Source organism: Hippocampus comes, unplaced genomic scaffold (assembly GCF_001891065.2).
Source record: "Hippocampus comes isolate QL1 unplaced genomic scaffold, H_comes_QL1_v1.1 scaffold101, whole genome shotgun sequence".
NCBI lineage: Eukaryota > Metazoa > Chordata > Actinopteri > Syngnathiformes > Syngnathidae > Hippocampus > Hippocampus comes.
In genome coordinates, this window is record NW_017805451.1 from 348994 (window position 1) to 367251 (window position 18258).

Below are 18258 nucleotides of genomic sequence, written 5' to 3' on the forward strand. Positions count from 1 at the left end.
AAGTGTCGTCTGGGGGTTGTGGTCATTTTACTCCGTGTCGCCAAGAAGCAATGTCATACAGCGGCAGCCAATAAAAAAAGCGCCACCAGGTGACGTTGCTCATCGGCGAGGAGATTAAGTGTTTTTAATGGCTCCCATGATTTTGCCACATGAAAAAAATAGTAAAACTAGTAGTACACAGTATCTATCTACCTAGCTAGCTACGTAGCTAGCTAGCTACATAGCTATGTAGCTAGCAAGCTATGTAGCGATTGCTCTGTTTTGCTATCATCCATCCATCCAATTTGACTATGGCTCACACAAAAAAAAAAATCCAATAGCTTGTAGTATCACACTTTTTAAAATGTTTAAATAAAGGTATACATTTTGTAAAAACTTTCATGAGAATTCTGTTTTCTATTACATTGTAAAATGCTGTGTGTTTGTATCAAACAAACATACAGACTGTACACAAAAGAATTTATTTTATTTGAATTTTTTTCATCTTATTTTAGGGATATATCTCATCATTTTCAAGTAGAGTTAAAAAGTTGAAATCAATTCTTTTAAAACCGGCACTATGAGTATAATTATGCTCGGATCTTTACCCGTGCGTTGAAGATCAAGTATGACCGAAACCACACATAGATTTGTCCTCCTCAGTAGTCTGCATGAGATATTTGCTGACAATTCAGGTGGCCAATAGGACAGCGCTGAATGCATTGTTCGCATGTGCAAATTCTGCATAGCAAAGGTGCAAGGTGAAGGAGAAAACCAGACGTGTCAGTGAAATTTCAGATTTTTCTATCCAGAGGCTGAATGAGGGTTGCTCTATGGGAGGGCTATGTCAGAAGCAATTGTTGTCAATCTATTACTGCAAAGTGTCGACAATGAGAAAGAATAGCTCTCATGGAAACGCAAGATGAGATTTTGTAGCACGTGAAGAAAAAGAGAGCGAAGCGCGTGAACGAACACGGAGTTGCAGAGCTCAGCAGAACCTTGTGGGAGGAAATATCACACACTTTTTTATTTTTTTTTTAAACACTTACTTGCTCCGTAGAGCTTCCATTTTATTGTAGCCGTGAACACCGTGTCGGAGCAAATTACATGACATTTTTAAGTGGCCGGCGACCTAAATCACTTGCGAGTGAGAAGAAGAGCTACAGCGTGTCGGAGAAGCCGGAGCTTAAACGTAGCGTGCGACCCAGAAGTCATCCTAATGGGAGGAACTTTAATGGCGTGGCGTGTTGACAAGTTAGTGGGAGGCAGACACCCCACTCGTGCACTCCCACCACACACAGACAGCCACACGCATCGTGCACACGCAGCCCTGCAGTGACCTCCTCATCCCCCCTGCTTCAGGCTCCCCTCATCCCTTTTTGCTTATGAAGCTGTCTGTCTCCGAGAAAATGGAGAGAGGGGGAGTAAGGGAGGATGAGAGGAGAGAAGTAGAGGAGAAGACGTTTGATGTTTAATTGAAAGCGTTATGCTGGATTTTCTCAGATCTGCACGAGAAATTGCAGCTTCTTCCACCCTCTTTCTGTAAGCCCTCCTTCTGTTTCCTAGTTCTCACCCTCTCTCTCTCCTTCTCTCATCCTGTCTTTTGTCTCTCAAACCCGCCATCTCTGTCTGGGTCCTTTCTTGCCTTTTTTTTTCTTTCACTCCATCCCTGCCAGTCAGCTTTCTATAGTTTGCCTCTTGGCATGCATGCTTGGCCTTCTCACTTGCTCACGAGCATGCATGTGTGTTTGAGTGCAGTCATGTTTTTTTTTTTCTTGGGTGTTTTTTTTTTTTTTTTTAACAAGAAGAAGCTGTCATGAACTCAACAGCCCAATTCCCTCCAGTGTCTGTAGACTAGCAGAAGTAGCCTGAGATCTCCTGCCTGCATGTGCTCCACTACCGAGTCAAAGTGGGCGGGGCCAAGATTTATTCCTTTGATTCACAGCTGCATCTTGCACAAATGATAAACCGGGCGATGTAGGGTAGACAATAGATGATGCGTTTTTGGGGTGTTGAAGCCCGCCAACGCTGACTTTTATTTGAACTTCACTAGTCTGTTCTCACAGGGATTTAGTTTTAGTTTGTACACACTGAATGGTAATGATTGATAGAAAACTGACATTTTGCATGACTGGATATATATTTCATAGGCAGCCGAGTGCCCTAGGGGTGAGCATGTCTGCATCACAGATCTAATATTTGAATCTCAGTCCTGGCCTTTCTATGTTGTACCCGTTTTTCTTTTCTCTGGGTACTCCGGCTCCCTTCCAAGTTCCAAAAACAGGCATGCTGCGCTCAATGAAAAACTCTAAATTGTCTCTAGCTGTGAATGGGTCTGTGAATTCTTGTTTCTTTATGAGCACGGATGGTTTGCTTCAAATAAAAAAAGACGAGTACCACAAAAAGCTACAAAAAAAGCTTTTTGTGGTATAATCCAACTGGTTTATCAATAATGTGCGTACAGTGTGTGTGTATTATTACACTCTCTGCACACATACACATCTCTCTCTCTCTCTCTCTCTCTCTCTCTCTCTCTCTCTCTCTCTCTCTCTCTCTCTCTCTCTCTCTCTCTCTCTCTCTCTCTCTCTCTCTCTCTCTCTCTCTCTCTCTCTCTCTCTCTCTCTATCTATCTACACAGTCCAACCTTGTTACAAGGTACCTCGAGGGACATAACAAATCTGTATGTTATAACGGTAGTTCGTTGTAACCATTTCCAATAAAATGGCCACCAACTACGATTGTATAATACAGTATGAACATTTATAGATGTATTAACATGAACACAATACCGTATACACGTGTCAATTACAAATACAGTAAGACATGAAGCAAACACCTGTCACGTTCCAAATTCATCCCTGAAAACATTCAGTTTGCAAACATTCACTCAGAAAAGTGCCTTCTCCAGTTCAGGATGTGCCGCGTACCGAAGCCGTTTATCTTTCAATCTGTTGGCCTCGAACACTGCCATGATTTTTTTTTTTTTTCCATTGCGGTTGATTTTCAAAATCGTTGGCCTTGCCAATTCGTAGTCTCGGCGAAGCTTCGTTTGGGAGACTTGTTTTTGAAAGTGAATGAATCCGTTTTACGTTATAAAGGTGTTAATGGGATAGAACATTACATTCAGCTATCTATTTCACATTTCAAGTCATCACACAGCTGTTCTTTATTTGAAAATAAAGAAATTGCCCTGAGGTGTAGGCCATCCTATACTTGTCACCAACTAACATCCCCCAACTCAATTGCAATTCTGCAGGTCATAAAGGCAGTCGAAGAGAGCTATAGGTTACCAGGTCCGATGGATTGCCCCGAGGCTCTCTACCACCTCATGATGGACTGCTGGCAGCGAGAACGCAGCAACCGACCCAAGTTTGATGAGATTGTATGTCTACTAGACAAACTCATTCGCAACCCCTGCTCGCTGAAAAATCTGGTCAACTCCTCACACAGGTGAGAACACATCAAATAGCATACATACATACCGCAAAACTACGTACATACAAGTACCGCTTTATACAATCTAGCGATGCTAAAACACTTGCTGTATCCCTGCTCATCATGCACAAACCTTGTATACACACACACACACACACACACACACACACACACACACACACACACACACACACACACACACACACTATGACCCCACTGCTGGATGTGAATGCTGCTAACACTGTTAGCTCTCGCTAACATGTGCTAACACTGCATTTCTGCTTCCTTGCCTTGGACTAGCAAGTGCTTTGGCTACTGCTTCAAAGTGGGTTTTATTTTACTTTTTTTTTTTTTTTTGCTTTGCAACTTCAGCTCACCTCACTGCCAAGTCATTGGTGGAGAAATCTGGCAAGTGGGTCCGTTGCTGTGTTCCTTTGCGCGCTGGTATGTAGCAGTATGGCACAAAAGGCTCACTCAGACTCATTTCCAGAAATATGCTGCGAAGCAAAGATGTATTTGGCTATTTAATTTCACACTCGATGGGTGGGCAGGCACTTATGACGTACAACTATTTGTATACAAACAATTAAAACATACATTTTCCAGTAGTCGGCTGCAATGTGCTGATCAAGGAAGTAATCATCACGAGCGAAAACGACACATTTAAGACAATGGAATTGAAATGGTATTATATTGCCTTTCTTTTAACTCGGTCTCGAAGACAAGGCACCTACGGCGCAGGGAAACACTGCTAAATTACACTTTCTTCACCTTCCTCCCATTGCTTTACATATTCCTTCTCTAGTGAATTAAACTCTGCGCTAAACTCATCATCATTCAGATTAAATGTAAATAGAGTCTCTTGAATTCTTGTGTGGCTGCATAATTAAATCACTTTGGACAAAGGCCGCAATCGCCTCATGTTGGGGGGTGGTGGACAAAAGCATAAATTGAAAGAAAAAAAAAGTGATTTTCTGAAAAATAAACAATAGTTTCAACTGTTTCCTGTGGGGTGTCTTGGTTTTCAAAGCATTCCTGCATCCAATTAGTTTGCTTTACATTAGTGTGTAATGATATTAATGACTTGTAATGGAGACATTTAGTCCTCATTTCCTTTGTAGAGGCAATAAAATAAGCGTTGACCGTTCCGCTGCCATTTCTACAAAGGGAAGCATTGAAAATAAGTAAATTTCCCAATGTAACAGCCAATGCAATAGCGTTTGACAGTTCAAAGGAGCTGGAGCAAGGCCAGACCGTCTGCATAATGATGTTTCTGTTAGCGAGCTGCAGCGTGGAAAACGCTGGTTGCGGGCTTCAACGTTTGGATTTCAAAGCTTGGCACTCTGTCTTTGTCAGCACGGCGAAGAACCTGAATAATGTAACGTATTCTTAGTAATGAGTGGACCGTATTTTCAGCTTTGCATCATAGTGCATTCATAGACTAATGAAGGTGAGATGATGTGTCGCGTCAAAGCGCAGAAAATATGCTTATATGCAAATGTTGATGTTTCTGTAATGGTTAATACATCAGTCTGTAGTAGCTGTTTGGCCAAAAAGATATTTTACATGCTAAAATTATTTATTTAAATGTGAGGGGTTCCGGTTCCTCAATTCGATTCTATTTCCTAACAACTCTCAATTTTGATTCATTTTGTAAAAAAAAAAAAAAAAAAAAAAATTAAAGGGTAACTTCTGGGGGGGTTTGTGCGTGTGTGTGTGTGTGTGTGTGTGTCTTTTTTAATGATCCTTTTACCGTACTTTAATATGAATTAATCAATGAGCTGTATTTAAGCATGCATATTAATATCAAACCTATAAAAAAATCTTCCACAGATAAGAGACCTTTATTTCGAAGAATCTCAAAAAATTAAACTCATGCAAAAGGTACACAAAGCACGCTACCCGACACCTACTGATGGGATCAACTAATGTTCTACAGAAAGAAGAAATATGCATGAATGCTGCATTTGAGAGGCATGTCAGAACACGTATAACTAATCTAAGCAGTCTATGTAAACATATTTTTTGCTGTGTATGCTATAAACTATAATTTCAATTTCTTTGTTGACACACTCTTTTAGTACCAGTTTAACTTGTTGGCTGAATTTAGACTTTAAACATACCGTATTTTCTGCACTATTCGGCGCTCCGCAGTATAAGGCACACCTTTGATGAATGGCCTATTTTGAAACAGTTTTAATATATGGGGCACACAGCATTATAAGGCGCATAGAAGCTACAATCGTAGCTGCGGTTATGTTATGCATCCACTAGATGGAGCTACGCTAAAGACAATACAATACAATACAGTACAGCTTGATTTATAGAGCGCTTTCACAACCGCTGCAGCTATAACAAAGCACTTTACAGAACATTTAAAATATTACGTCCAAAAAAATCGGAATATTGATCCATATATAAGGCGCACTGTCAGCTTTTGAGAAGAGAAAATCAAATGCTTTTAGGTGCGCCTCATAATGCGGAAAATATGGTACATTTTTTTTTTTTTTAAAGACATTTCAACACAAAATGTTCACATTCACTATCGCATGTGAGCACTAATTTCCTGCTTCTTTGTATACAATGCTGTGTGTATTGTAGTGCGTCGCTCACACAGATTTTTGTTTGGTCCTTGTTCGTTTGTGTTCGGAAAAGGCAAATCTAGAGTCTAAATCACCGTATGCATTAATACAATTCACTTAATTACGGCCTTTGTCTCGGTTGGTGTCCTCAGGGTGTCCAACCTGCTCGTGGAGCATGCCAGTGTAGACGCGGACTGCAACATCTGGAGTAGAACAGTCGGCGAGTGGCTGGATTCAATCAAGATGGGCCGTTATACGGAACTCTTCATGGAAGGAGGATATTCGTCACTGGACACGGTCACTCAGATGACATCCGAGTACGGGCACATCCTCAAAATATAAGCAGGAAAAAGTTCAAATTTAAAAAGTAACATTTTGCCATTTTGTTTGCCCGTGCTTTGCCTTTATGTGCCACCTCATAGTTTATCACATGCACTGATTTGCTAGCTAACAGTTCGACCACCATTTGACTTTACATGGTGCACTGAAGGTGCGATGATGTGAAATAAACTGATTTGTGTGCTGTTTTTAGGGACTTGCGGAGAGTTGGGGTGAACCTTGCAGGGCATCAGAAGAAAATCATCACGAGCATTCAGGAAATGAGAGTTCTTATGAACAACTCCAATAGCAGCGTCAACATCTGATGCGGACTGCATGTGCAGGTGCGCGCACACACGCACAACATAGGTGGACCTAGTATGAAGAAGACAGCAGTTGGACCTAGAGCGGCTTCGCACTTTCTCATGTCAAGGAACATACTTTCTATGGACCAGTGAATGGTGTTACGGACCAAACTGAAGGGAACGGAGTGGTTTTACAACAAAGGGAACACGGCGGACTAATTCAACTGAAGACTTTCCATCCAGAGGATTCTGTTTGAGTCAATCTCTGGGATTGCTCACATCCCAGCACCGCTTAGACTCTCACAGTCAAACATGAACGTAGACTCCCAGAGCTACCAGCACTTTTTTGGCTATATCACAAATATGTCTCGTTTCCCTTTTTCAGCCCGTCTCAGGTTAACTGAGTCCAGCGGACCTGTATACTCTGCTTCTTGTCTTCTGGAAACTGCAGCGAGCGCCGTTCTCCCGTGGGGTATTAGTGCACCAACGGCTGCCATGTAGATCTGTTCCGGTTTTTGTTTGGCGGCCATAATCGGGCTGTCAGAATCATTTAAGATCCACAGTCACATTCGACCACAATTTACTCATTAACTCAAAAGGAATGGCTAGCATGTATACGGACCGAAATCTGAAATACAAAGTTATGACCCCATGTTTCTGGGTCAGATTTTCTCCAGGAGAGTATGGACTTGGTTCTTTACCGGATGAATGTAAGGCTTTTCGGATGCCCACCCTGAATGGCTACATGATGTTCTGATAAGCAAATGGAGATTTGACAAACCCGCTCTTGCAGTCTTCTGAAGTTGGCTCGCAGATTGCATGAACACGTCCGCTCGCTTTATGTTGTCTTTCTCGGGACTCAACCAATGGAACCTGACTGATCATCTGATCTTGCAAAGGAAACAGTCAGCACTCACTCAACCATTCACGCTCGCAACCGTCGGATTCTCCACAAGGACCATGATGAGTCTTTCAAGTGGTTCGGTGGATATTCAAACTGAAAGGTTGCATTGGCGAGAGCCGAAATGTCGAAAACTCCTCAAAGTTTATTCCCGGAAGAAGAGATGTCAAGACCTCGTAAGCGTGATTATGCTTGATTAAGCAGATGTTTGTGCATTAATAGAACTCCCGCATGAAGACGTTAGTGGAATCGCTAATGGATCCTTCTCTGAAATTCGAATGGTATCCACCAGGATTCCTTCCAGCGCAACTTTCATGGCCACTTTCAGCAACTGCAGAAAAACGTCGGCTACACTTCCGAAGCAGAATCTTTCTCCACTTCAAGTGTGCCACACCACAGCGCACCTCGTTCTAACGGAACCACTGGCAAGTAAAGGCAATATTGACTACATTGATAATCACTTATTATTTATTGCTATTTATAGAAAATACAAAAAAAAAAGTTAGTGTTTGCGTTGAATCTGTGAAGCTCTGCCTACATGTATTTCATGTATATAGTGTATTATATCTATTTAAAGCAGGGAGCATAATTCTTCCGTCTACCATCATGTGGTCAAGTTGGTATTGATCAAGCGTGACCGAGTAGAATTTCAAAATCAGCATTCTTCAACGTTAGACCTGTTCCACTGTAAATTAGGGACAGGGAGCACACCTGACCTTTGTCAAGGTGAACCCCAAGACAAATACAAATGTGGAATACTTTTGCAGGTTGGTTGTCAGTTTACAGTTTCGATTCAACATCAATATTTCCAGCACCCTCGATAAAAAAGTGGGGAATATTTTTACAGAGTATTTCATGTCTCCAAGTTGAAAGAAATGTGCAGATAACTTGCCCACGTGAAGTTTTAAAGATGAAGATGATGTCAATGCTCATCGAATCACTTATGAAAATCGAATAGTCATCTTATATCATTTTAGAAGGAAATAAATATAACAAAAAATTATTTCAACTCCGACGCAAGCATAAATAGTTTGAGACAATATGCCTCATCATACAGTAAGGCGGTATATTTAGGATCATCAGCAAAATAATTTTTAAAATATTGTTGGATTTTATTGCAGGTTCATTTCAAAATTCCATTTCGTCCTTTGTAGTTTTTTCTCTCTTCACCGCGGCCACGATACTCGTTCATGGCTTGTGTACGGGAGGTGAGACTGAAGTGAGATTGTAAACGACACTCAAATGGACTGTTTGAAAAGCACACACTTGTAGTTTTTTTCTCTTCACCGCGGCCCCGATACTCGTTCGTTGCTTGTGTACGGGAGGTGAGACTGAAGTGAGATTGTAAACGACACTCAAATGGACTGTTTGAAAAGCACACAAGAAGAATGTAAATTTTTCAAAGGCTCGTCCACTTTTTTTAAGAACCCATTTTGACTTTTAAATAAGACCTCGAGTCAATGCGAAGGCCTCTACCGTGGTTGGGAGGAATTGTGGTGTTAAAACTCTTTTACCATTTTAGCATCCTGTTTTATGTAACAGGGCGGCGTAATCATCCTAGAAAACAAATAGGGGTAGGGGGGACAGCTGTAAGTGAGTGTGCCCTCTTGTGCTTCGTAATTTAAAAAAAAAAAACATTATTTTTGTTTCATTAAGTGGACCGTCCCTGTTCACAAAGAAATTTGTTTACGAACAAAAACTTTTGACCAGTTCATGAACAGTACCAACATATACACACTCAGTCTGTGTGTCATCTCATTTGTTTTTTGTTTTTTGTTTTTTTTTTTAGCTCAGGTAACGGAAACTGACTGACAGCACCCCCGGAGGATGCAGCCAAAATAGTGCACTCAATTTCACCTCACTCTCTTCAAAACACAGTTGCTCAGTAATCAACTCCATCCGATTGGCTGATTCGTTAACATCGTTTACGGTTGAAAATATACAGTACACAGGCGGTATAAGCAATTATGCTGGATGTATCTGATTTACTGCCGCTTAACCCTTTCACGCACCCTGTAACCTGATAACATGATAATCTGTCAACTGTAGTGCCGTAACCGCTGACCCTGAAAGAGTTAATTAAATTAGCTTCATAAATCATTCTTTAATTTTTGAATGATGTGTCCAATTTTTGGGGATGATGCACAAATGGAATGGTTAACCACCAACCGAATTTCAACGAAAAACGTATGCCTATGAGCATGAAGAGTTGAACAGTTGTACGCCCTTCTAAGTGCCTCGTATCTTTTTAGCACCATCATTCTAGCACCTCCTCTGCCAAAAGGCTTGGCACCGATGGGGCACCATATTTTATTTACGTTTGCCAACGTTATCTGCAGGCAATAAGAAGAATGTCAGACAATGTCCACGTTGGAACTAATTTGATTTGCACTTTATGATGAATCTGTTGCTCTTCTTTTTTTTAATTCCCCACCGCAAAGTTGTTTTAAGGCTTTTGTTAAGTCTGTTTGTGGTGTGAATCAATTCCACTTGATCACAAGGATTTGGTCATCATTTTAAGAAGCAGACGCGAGGGATCAAGAGCATCATTTTCTTGTGAATGGCACAATTGTCTACTTTTGAAGTGTGATCATGGCTTGAAGAAATGTATGATGGTGACTTGATGTTCGCTCAACGACATGTTGTGAATCGTGAAAAGTGAAGGCGGATGTTATCCGAGGCTGTTTTTTGGCATTTCAGCACTTCCACTTCTAAGTGGCCTTGTGTTAACAGCTATTAATTTGGATAGCTTTTGAAAATCGATAATAAACACACTGGGTGGTTGGTAATTATCCTGTAAAATACTTTCAATTTGCGAGCGAGCATTACTGATTTCTCTGCCACGCTGCTAAACTGCAATGACATCAGTCAATGAGAAACATGTTGAAGTTTCAAACCCAGTCATTTTCTTTGCTGTTTGAAACCATTTAAAAAAAACATTAACTGTCAAAATAAGCGAACTTTATAGCAACAGCGTTTCAAACCCAGTCGTTTTCTTTGCTGTTTGAAACCATTTTAAAAAAACATTAATTAACTGTCAAAATAAGCGAACTTTATAGCAACAGAATACAAAAGGTGACAGCAATAACGCGAATAATTCTTCTGATGGAATGCTAGCTTTTAAGCTAGCAGTGAAGAAGCAACAGAATACAAAAGGTGACAGCAATAACGCTAATAATTCTTCTGATGGCAACTGATGGAATGCTAGCTTTTAAGCTAGCAGTGAAGAAGCTTTACTGAATGGAGTCAACTTTTAAGCATGATTAGCAACAATTGTCAAAAACAATTAATCTACTGTCTATTAAAATTTAAAAACAAATATAACCTTACAATTAACGTCAACATGCAGAATAGAACATCATTCTTCGATTACTATTGATGTCAACTTGTTGCTGCTTCAGCCATGTTGTACAAAAAGAGTCCAGGACAGAAATGTGTCTACTGCAATAAGTTCCACTTTTATGGTGGTCATCATATTTCTCCTTTTTCAATCCGTGGTGGCACCCATTAGAAACACAAAAAGGACAGATGTAAAAACCAAACACCCTCATTGAGTCATGCCTTTAAATGTCTAAAAGTCAAAACAAATTGACACCTGGATCAACCTCCACAATTTTATCTGACGTTTCCGTCATATTCTGATTCCGAATCAAATGACTTTGAAAAGGTTTTTGACTTTTTCACTGTGTCCAAACTGTGAATTAATGAGTCCCCATGTGTTATTCGCTGATGTAAAGAGGTTTTGATTGAACTGGACCAAAAGCGCTTATACGAGTGGCAAACATAAAAAGTGACTGTTTTCACACCTTAAAATGAACAGTTTTTGTTGGCAGGCAACATTTGTCGGGATTTTTTTTTTTCTTCTCGATTAACTTACTACTCAGTTGAATCTTTTCACTCAAACTATAAGCAATGTGCTCTTGAACATGTTGGAAAAATTTGCAAGCTTTATCAAGGTTTTGTTGCTTGGGACTGAGGTGGATATTATTATGACATATTTTCAAACCTTATTATCCGTGGACCAATCCTAAAAATCATCTGCACAATGGCTGGTGTTTTCTTAATAAACACTTCATTGAATTTTCTTGATTGTTTGCGTCATCAGTCACACAGGGTGCCATGAATCAAAAGTCCCAGAGCCTGTTGTGTGGTTTTCCTACGGATAAAACATGGAGTGTTAGCATGGAACTTGGCATACGGGTCTCTCTGAAATCTCTGTGTTGATGAAATGTCTCCTACTATTTACGCACATTTGGTAGTCAGCCCCCCCATGCTGAAAACAATAATTGTACTGGTAAAGCGCGCGCATTTTCCAACAACCGAATGACAGCTTTGGATTCATTGAAAGCACAGTGAAACATACTTAGTAACTGTTGTGCTATTAGTTTGTCTTTGAGACTGTCATGTATTATGTTTGTGTTGTTGGTTTTTTTTTTTGTAGTGTGTTCTCAAATGCTCTATTTTTCCAATAAAATGATAGAAAAGTAAATGTCTTTTGTTTCTTGATCAAATGGCACGGTGGAGTAGTGGTCAGCAGACCTGACCGTTTTGGTGCAAGGTCCAAGTTTTAAATCTCGGCTCGGGCCCTCTTGTGTGGACCTTGTATGGTCTCCCGGTGCTTGTGTGGGTTTTCTCTGGGTAGTCCGACTCTCTACTAAATTTCCCAACATGCATATAAACGTTCTTAATTGTCCATAGGTGTGAGTGTGAATGTGAATGCTTGTCTGTATGTGTCCTGCGATTGACTGTCAGCCAGTCCAAATACTTCTTTCGTGAAGTCAGATCGGCACATGGAGCCTGATTCTCCCTTTCGCATTTCAGACCTTTTTTTTTTTTTTTTTTAGGTGTCAAACCTCAGCGATGCTCCCATCCAGACGTCTGATAGACCCAACACATTAAATTGTGAAAGAATGTGGCTTTGTCAAAGAAGCTTGATTCATTGACAATGGAAGTAGACTTGGCCATGATCTCATTTGATTTGCCCGTCGTCTTTTTGTTTTTTGTCTTTTTTGTTTTTAACAATTTTTTCATCATGTGTGATTTGGAACCGCATCCAGACATCAAGTGCAGTGTGATTTTTCACACTCCCAAGCTACTTAACTTACTACAGCGCCACAGCCCAAACGAGGATGAGCAGTATATAAAATGGATCCAGTTCCTTGAAAACTAAACTTGCCTTTATAGATTCAGGAATTGTCATTTCCGTATTTTTAAATCTCCAAACGGTAATTTGATGAATATGAGAACGCTTTCAGCTGCTGTGTTACAACGGCACTTCGTCTTGCAGGGGAAAAGATTTTGTGCAGAAAATAGCTGGCTCGCAGGCTGCATAATAAAGGTAATGACCGGGGAAAGCATCCGCTGAAGCCTCGGGGCTTGTCGAGGCAATCAGAGAGAGAATTGGGTAGATGATATATCACGCACAATGATATTGTGGTTCGACGGCACCTGATGAAGGATTTATAGAAAAGCAATGCGGCCAATTTTGTGTTCATTTCCACAGTCGTCTGTGGGGTCGGGGGTGAAAGGTTAACTACAATTCAGTGAAAATTACAACTGCGTACACATAGACTTCTGGAGTTATTTTCTGCTTAAATATAATTTTCTTTGACTGTAGTGCTACACCGGAAAATTCTAATTTGACCACCGCTGAATCTTTAGACTTTACCAACATTTTTTCCAAACTATTTGCCTAAAAATTAGCAAACATTCCAGAGTTTGAACCGTCATCATGTGTGACATCTCACGAGATCCCAAAGCATTTGTTTGCATGTTTTTCTTGTGATGAAGATGAGAAAAACAAGCAACAGGAAAAGGCTTTGGAGCCTGAGTAGAGGACTCTCACTTATTCAGACGAGTAAGACTCCACCGTGTCCCAATACTTTTGCTGACAGAAGAATTGCGATTGTTGTCCATTTTGAATATTTCAGAGCCACGCCAGACAGATGACGCAGCGTTGAGCCACATGGACGAGCATAGTGAAGATAATTGAAGCCCAAGCAGCAGTGGTGGGAAGTAACATCAAGTACAAATATTTTGTTTCTGTATTTGAGTTTGTGTTGGGGTTTTTTGGTGGTGTTGTTTTTTTTTTTAATTTATCTAGGGTGGTCCAGTGGTTAGTGCGTTGACCTCACAGTGCAGAGGTACCGGGTTCAATTCCAGCTCCGGCCTTCTTGTGTGGAGTTTGCATGTTCTCCCCGGGCCAGTGTGGGTTTTCTCCGGGTACTCTGGTTTCCTCCCACATTCCAAAAACATGCATGGCAGGCTGATTGAACACTCTAAATTGTCCCTGGGTGTGAATGTGAGCGTGGATAGTTGTTCGTCTGTGTGCCCTGCGATTGGCTGGCACCCGGTTCAGGGTGTCCCCCGCCGACTGCCCCGAAGACAGCTGGGATAGGCTCCAGCACCCCCCGCGACCCTTGTGTGGACTAAGCGGATCGGAAAATGAATGAATGAATTTATCTAGAGCCTACTTTTTATTCGTCCTCCCTGCATTCGTAAACAGGTATCCCGATGTTGTACACCCTGCTTTGTCAAAATAAGCTTGTTATCGTTTTCAATTGCCGCGCATGACCGATAGTGATTGACTTTAAAGGTTCTGCTGTGAGAGGCCTGTAGTTGTTCCATTAAATTAAATGCCTTAAGATAACTTCTGTTGTGGTTTGGTGCTGCATAAATACAAACGACTTGCCTCGATGGTGCATTAGCGGCTAAGAGTAATCCTATGTAATAAAACGGAAGAGGTTTTTATGTCGTCGTTCCAAAGGCGATGATGCAAGCCCAAGTAACAAGAGTGACATACACTGTTGATGTCAGCAGCTCCCGTCTGCCTCTCGGTATATGTGAAAGCCTCGCAAACAGCAACAATTTTAATGCGTAAAGGATTTCAAATAATATGGCAGCGTTTCCGCATGAATCGATTCGACTCCTGCTCAGGCCCTCCCGGTGATGACTACAAATACTGCAGCACCGTCGTTGAGTATGATTTACATTGACAAAACCGTTAAGCCTAAAGGTAGTCAGCATTATCGTAGCCTTTCTTTATTTCCCCTCTGCCACTTTTTTCAGAATTTCACTTTAAATCACGCGTGAAGGTCAGACTCATAACCCTGCTTGTTTACATATCGTAGATATCAAAAGTGCGTGCGTGTGTGTGGTATGATGTCAAAGCCAACCTGGGTGAGCTGATCTCCGGGGGAATCTCCTGCTTTCGTAGCTCAAGGCGATTATCGCGGCCGCACGCACACAAAGTGTATGAAGGTGAAACTGGCCGTCATGCCATCAGTGCCGCTACGACTAAAACCTCTGTATCAGTGCCTGAAAGAAAAAAAAAAAAAACTAGCGTGTCGTTGTGTGTGTGTGTGTGTGTGTGTGTGTGTGTGTTGGGTGTGTGTGCTGTGATTGCACCGTATTCTCACTGGGGCTGAGTAGATGAACCAGATTCTGGCCTTGAGCTAGCATGCGGTCGCTAAATGCATGCTGTTTGACAACGTGCCTCGATGTATTGCGATCATCTTCATCTTCATGACAGCGTCATTCCTTTTCATCTCCATGTTGGACTCTGTCAAGTCTTTCCGTGTGGCCTATTGTTTGCCATCTGTATTCCTGCTCACATCACTCCAAACTGTCCCACTGTAGCGGCCGCACGCACACAAAGTGTATGAAGGTGAAATTGGCCGTCACGCCATCAGTGCCGCTACAACTAAAACCTCTGTATCGGTGCCTGAAAGAAAAAAAAAACGAGTGTGTCGCTGTGTGTGTGTGTGTGTGTGTGTTGGGTGTGTGTGCTGTGATTGCACCGTATTCTCACTGGGGCTGAGTAGATGAACCAGATTCTGGCCTTGAGCTAGCATGCGGTCGCTAAATGCATGCTGTTTGACAACGTGCCTCGATGTATTGCGATCATCTTCATCTTCATGACAGCGTCATTCCTTTTCATCTCCATGTTGGACTCTGTCAAGTCTTTCCGTGTGGCCTATTGTTTGCCATCTGTATTCCTGCTCACATCACTCCAAACTGTCCCACTGTCTACAAGATGGCCACCGTCAGTCTTAAATCAGGTGTCCCAGGGCACAATAAAGTAATTTTCTCTTGAAGACGTGTCGTTGGTCGAGATATCCCGAGGGTCATTTGAAAATCATTGCCGAGAGTCCTCTTTAATCATGATGAATGACCTTCAGAAGAACCTTCGCTGTCACCGCAGATGCACTTGTGAGGCTATGGAGGAATTTATGATCGCCTTTCTTTGTTCTGCCAAATGCATTGTCATGTACAAACATCATCCTGGATATTTTAATGCGCCATTTCCCATTTCAACTAATTTGTAAAGTAAAAGTGCATTTTCCGGTGTGAGATGATGCAGTAGCGTTGATGCAGAATGAATAGAGGGACCTCTCTATTGTGAGGCGGACGTGCTAAAACCTGATTGAAAAAAAAAAATCTCAAAAAGTTTACTTGCATTTGAAGTAAAACATTTGTTGACCAGTGAATATCAGGCCATGATCTGAATATTTAAAATCAAAGACTTCCCTTAAAATTAATTAATGATGCCACTTCATTGACTTTTGTTGCTCTGCTTTCCTGATTCCCCAAACGCAATTTGTGTCGATGTTAGCGCAAGGTGAACGCGAGCAGATAAAGATGATCCCGGTGTCACGGCAGTCCTTCGACGTGAAACTGACCCCCGTCAAATAAGCCGCTGGTAAATAGCCTTATCCATTCTGCTAGTGATCCGACAAGCCTGCCATGAGAGGGCCGTGTGATGTCAAGTGGCTGGCTGGCTCGCTGGCAAGGACACACACACACACACACACACACACACACACACACACACACACACACACACACACACACACACACAGACGTGTCACTGGCAGGTCTGTGTGCGGCATTGGAGATAAGTCAACGCACACACACACACACACGGTGTCGCCAGCTACCCATCGCCTTCATCCAAAGGTAGCCGGAGGGAGGTATTTGTCACTTGCCCAGATGTTTTTCCAAGGTCCTTTATCCCAAGCAGTCAATCATACAAGCACTGAATTGTCCCTAATGTGATGTCCTTTTTGGACCAATGGGCTCTGTCTGTGTGCGACCGTGTTTGAGGTACGAGCGATTGCACGCGTGTGTGCGTGTTGAAGGTCGGTCAATGTGAGATGGGAAAAATGGAGACACGGGGAGGATCTAAATATATATTAATCACCACAATATCGCGTGCACACGTAGAGCGTCGTTGCTCTTGGGTAATGCGGTCTGATGCACACGAGCGCACACGTGCACAGTTTTTTCCCCCGGTTGGACATTCTTTGTTCTTCTACATGCTGCGTCTTAATTAGGTTTATTGTGGAATCAAAACCGCGGTCAGATCAGGTGATGAAATCTCGTGTAATGGCTTCATAATAATGTATGTGCTGGCATGCATGGTGTGTAGCTACTTGACACAATTGGTCCATGGTAGCATCAAGCAGACAGAACAATTAATTTACGCCGGTACGTTTTTATCTTCGTGATAAAAAGCTGAAGCAAAAAAAAAAAAAAAAAAAAAAAAAATGTACTATTTGGGAACAAATTATTACTCTAGATATTTTACCACCATATATTTCTTTCCCCACAGAATTACATTTGTGAGTCGATCTTTGAAACACTAAATAATACCCCACAGAACTCAATTAGCCAAGAGACAAAGAACCATGACATGACTCAAGACGCGAGCAAAAGCTACGTCTGAAGGTGTTTTGAGACTTTCTCGATAGTTCTAGATGCGGACCTTTTGGCTGTGTTTTGGCTGTCTGTGCACTGATCTGTCTCTCATCATAAATGTTTTGGTAGTCCCTACAGTGAGCTATAAACTCACGCAATGTGTTCTCACAAGATGTGTGTGGCTAAAGGTACATGGATTTGAAGTGGTGGAGATAAAACCTTCATCATAAACATAAATCAGAAAGATGCTCATAAATATTTTCGAAAGGGCAATACACTGTTGAGCTCGTACTAGACTTTGATTGTTTTAAGCCCATGCTTCATTTTTGGACCACTCTTCGCCTGGTCCAGCTCGGGTCCAGCTCGGGTCCAGCTCCCCCTAGTGAGCCTCAACAGGAGACACATAAGTGGTTTGTAAAATGGCTGGATGGATGGATTTTTACAAACTCCACTTATCTGGGTCTATCCATTGTAAAAGCGAAAAATACCCCAACTGGCCTTCCTAATGACACCCCTTCCTCTTTTCCAGGCTTAGGACCAGTGTTGCTTATCAGCCCTCGTTCGATAAGCGGTCGTCCACATTTTAAGAAATGGTGAAGCTTTTAAAATTGGTACATGTGGCACTTAAGCCATCAGGACTACATCATATCCAAATTGCTGAGATGAGATCCTCACGACACTGAAGTGGACACTCTCCGCGCCTTGGTTTGCTTCATAGGTTTCTGTGAATTAAGAAGAAAAGCACATTGGCACCCAGGCCTTTGAATTAATAATCACACGCTTTTCTCCAGTGCTGTGGAATAGCTCAGGAATGTGATCACCCTGCAGCTGGGGCACACTGTCTAATGTTCCTTCATGAAAAAGGGAACGCCAGCACATCTTTCCGAATGCAGAGGTGCTGTCGCTGAAGGTTATGGGAGTTTAGGGGGAAATTCAAGCCAATAATTGTCTTCACAAAAAATATGTTCGATGACATATATACAGTGATCCCTCACTTATCGCAGTTAATGGGGATCGAGACCACCCACGGAAGAGGAAA

The 18258-nt window shown here is 41.8% G+C and overlaps 1 protein-coding gene and 1 long non-coding RNA gene across 2 annotated transcripts in view; both read left to right on the forward strand.

The window, feature by feature from the left end:
- epha5 (EPH receptor A5) overlaps positions 1 to 8013 on the forward strand; it is a 63019-nt gene extending 55006 nt beyond the window's left edge. The window contains exons 17-19 of the mRNA XM_019874081.1: positions 3236 to 3429; positions 6149 to 6313; positions 6529 to 8013. Of these exons, the coding sequence (XP_019729640.1) occupies positions 3236 to 3429; positions 6149 to 6313; positions 6529 to 6640 (471 nt within the window). The 3' untranslated portion in view covers positions 6641 to 8013. The remainder of the gene's footprint in view (positions 1 to 3235; positions 3430 to 6148; positions 6314 to 6528) is intronic.
- Positions 8014 to 10500: 2487 nt separating this feature from the next.
- Positions 10501 to 10849, forward strand: LOC109518322 (uncharacterized). The gene is made up of 2 exons (XR_002168713.1): positions 10501 to 10595; positions 10677 to 10849. It is a non-coding gene; the product is annotated as an uncharacterized LOC109518322 (long non-coding RNA).
- Positions 10850 to 18258: the final 7409 nt, after the last annotated feature.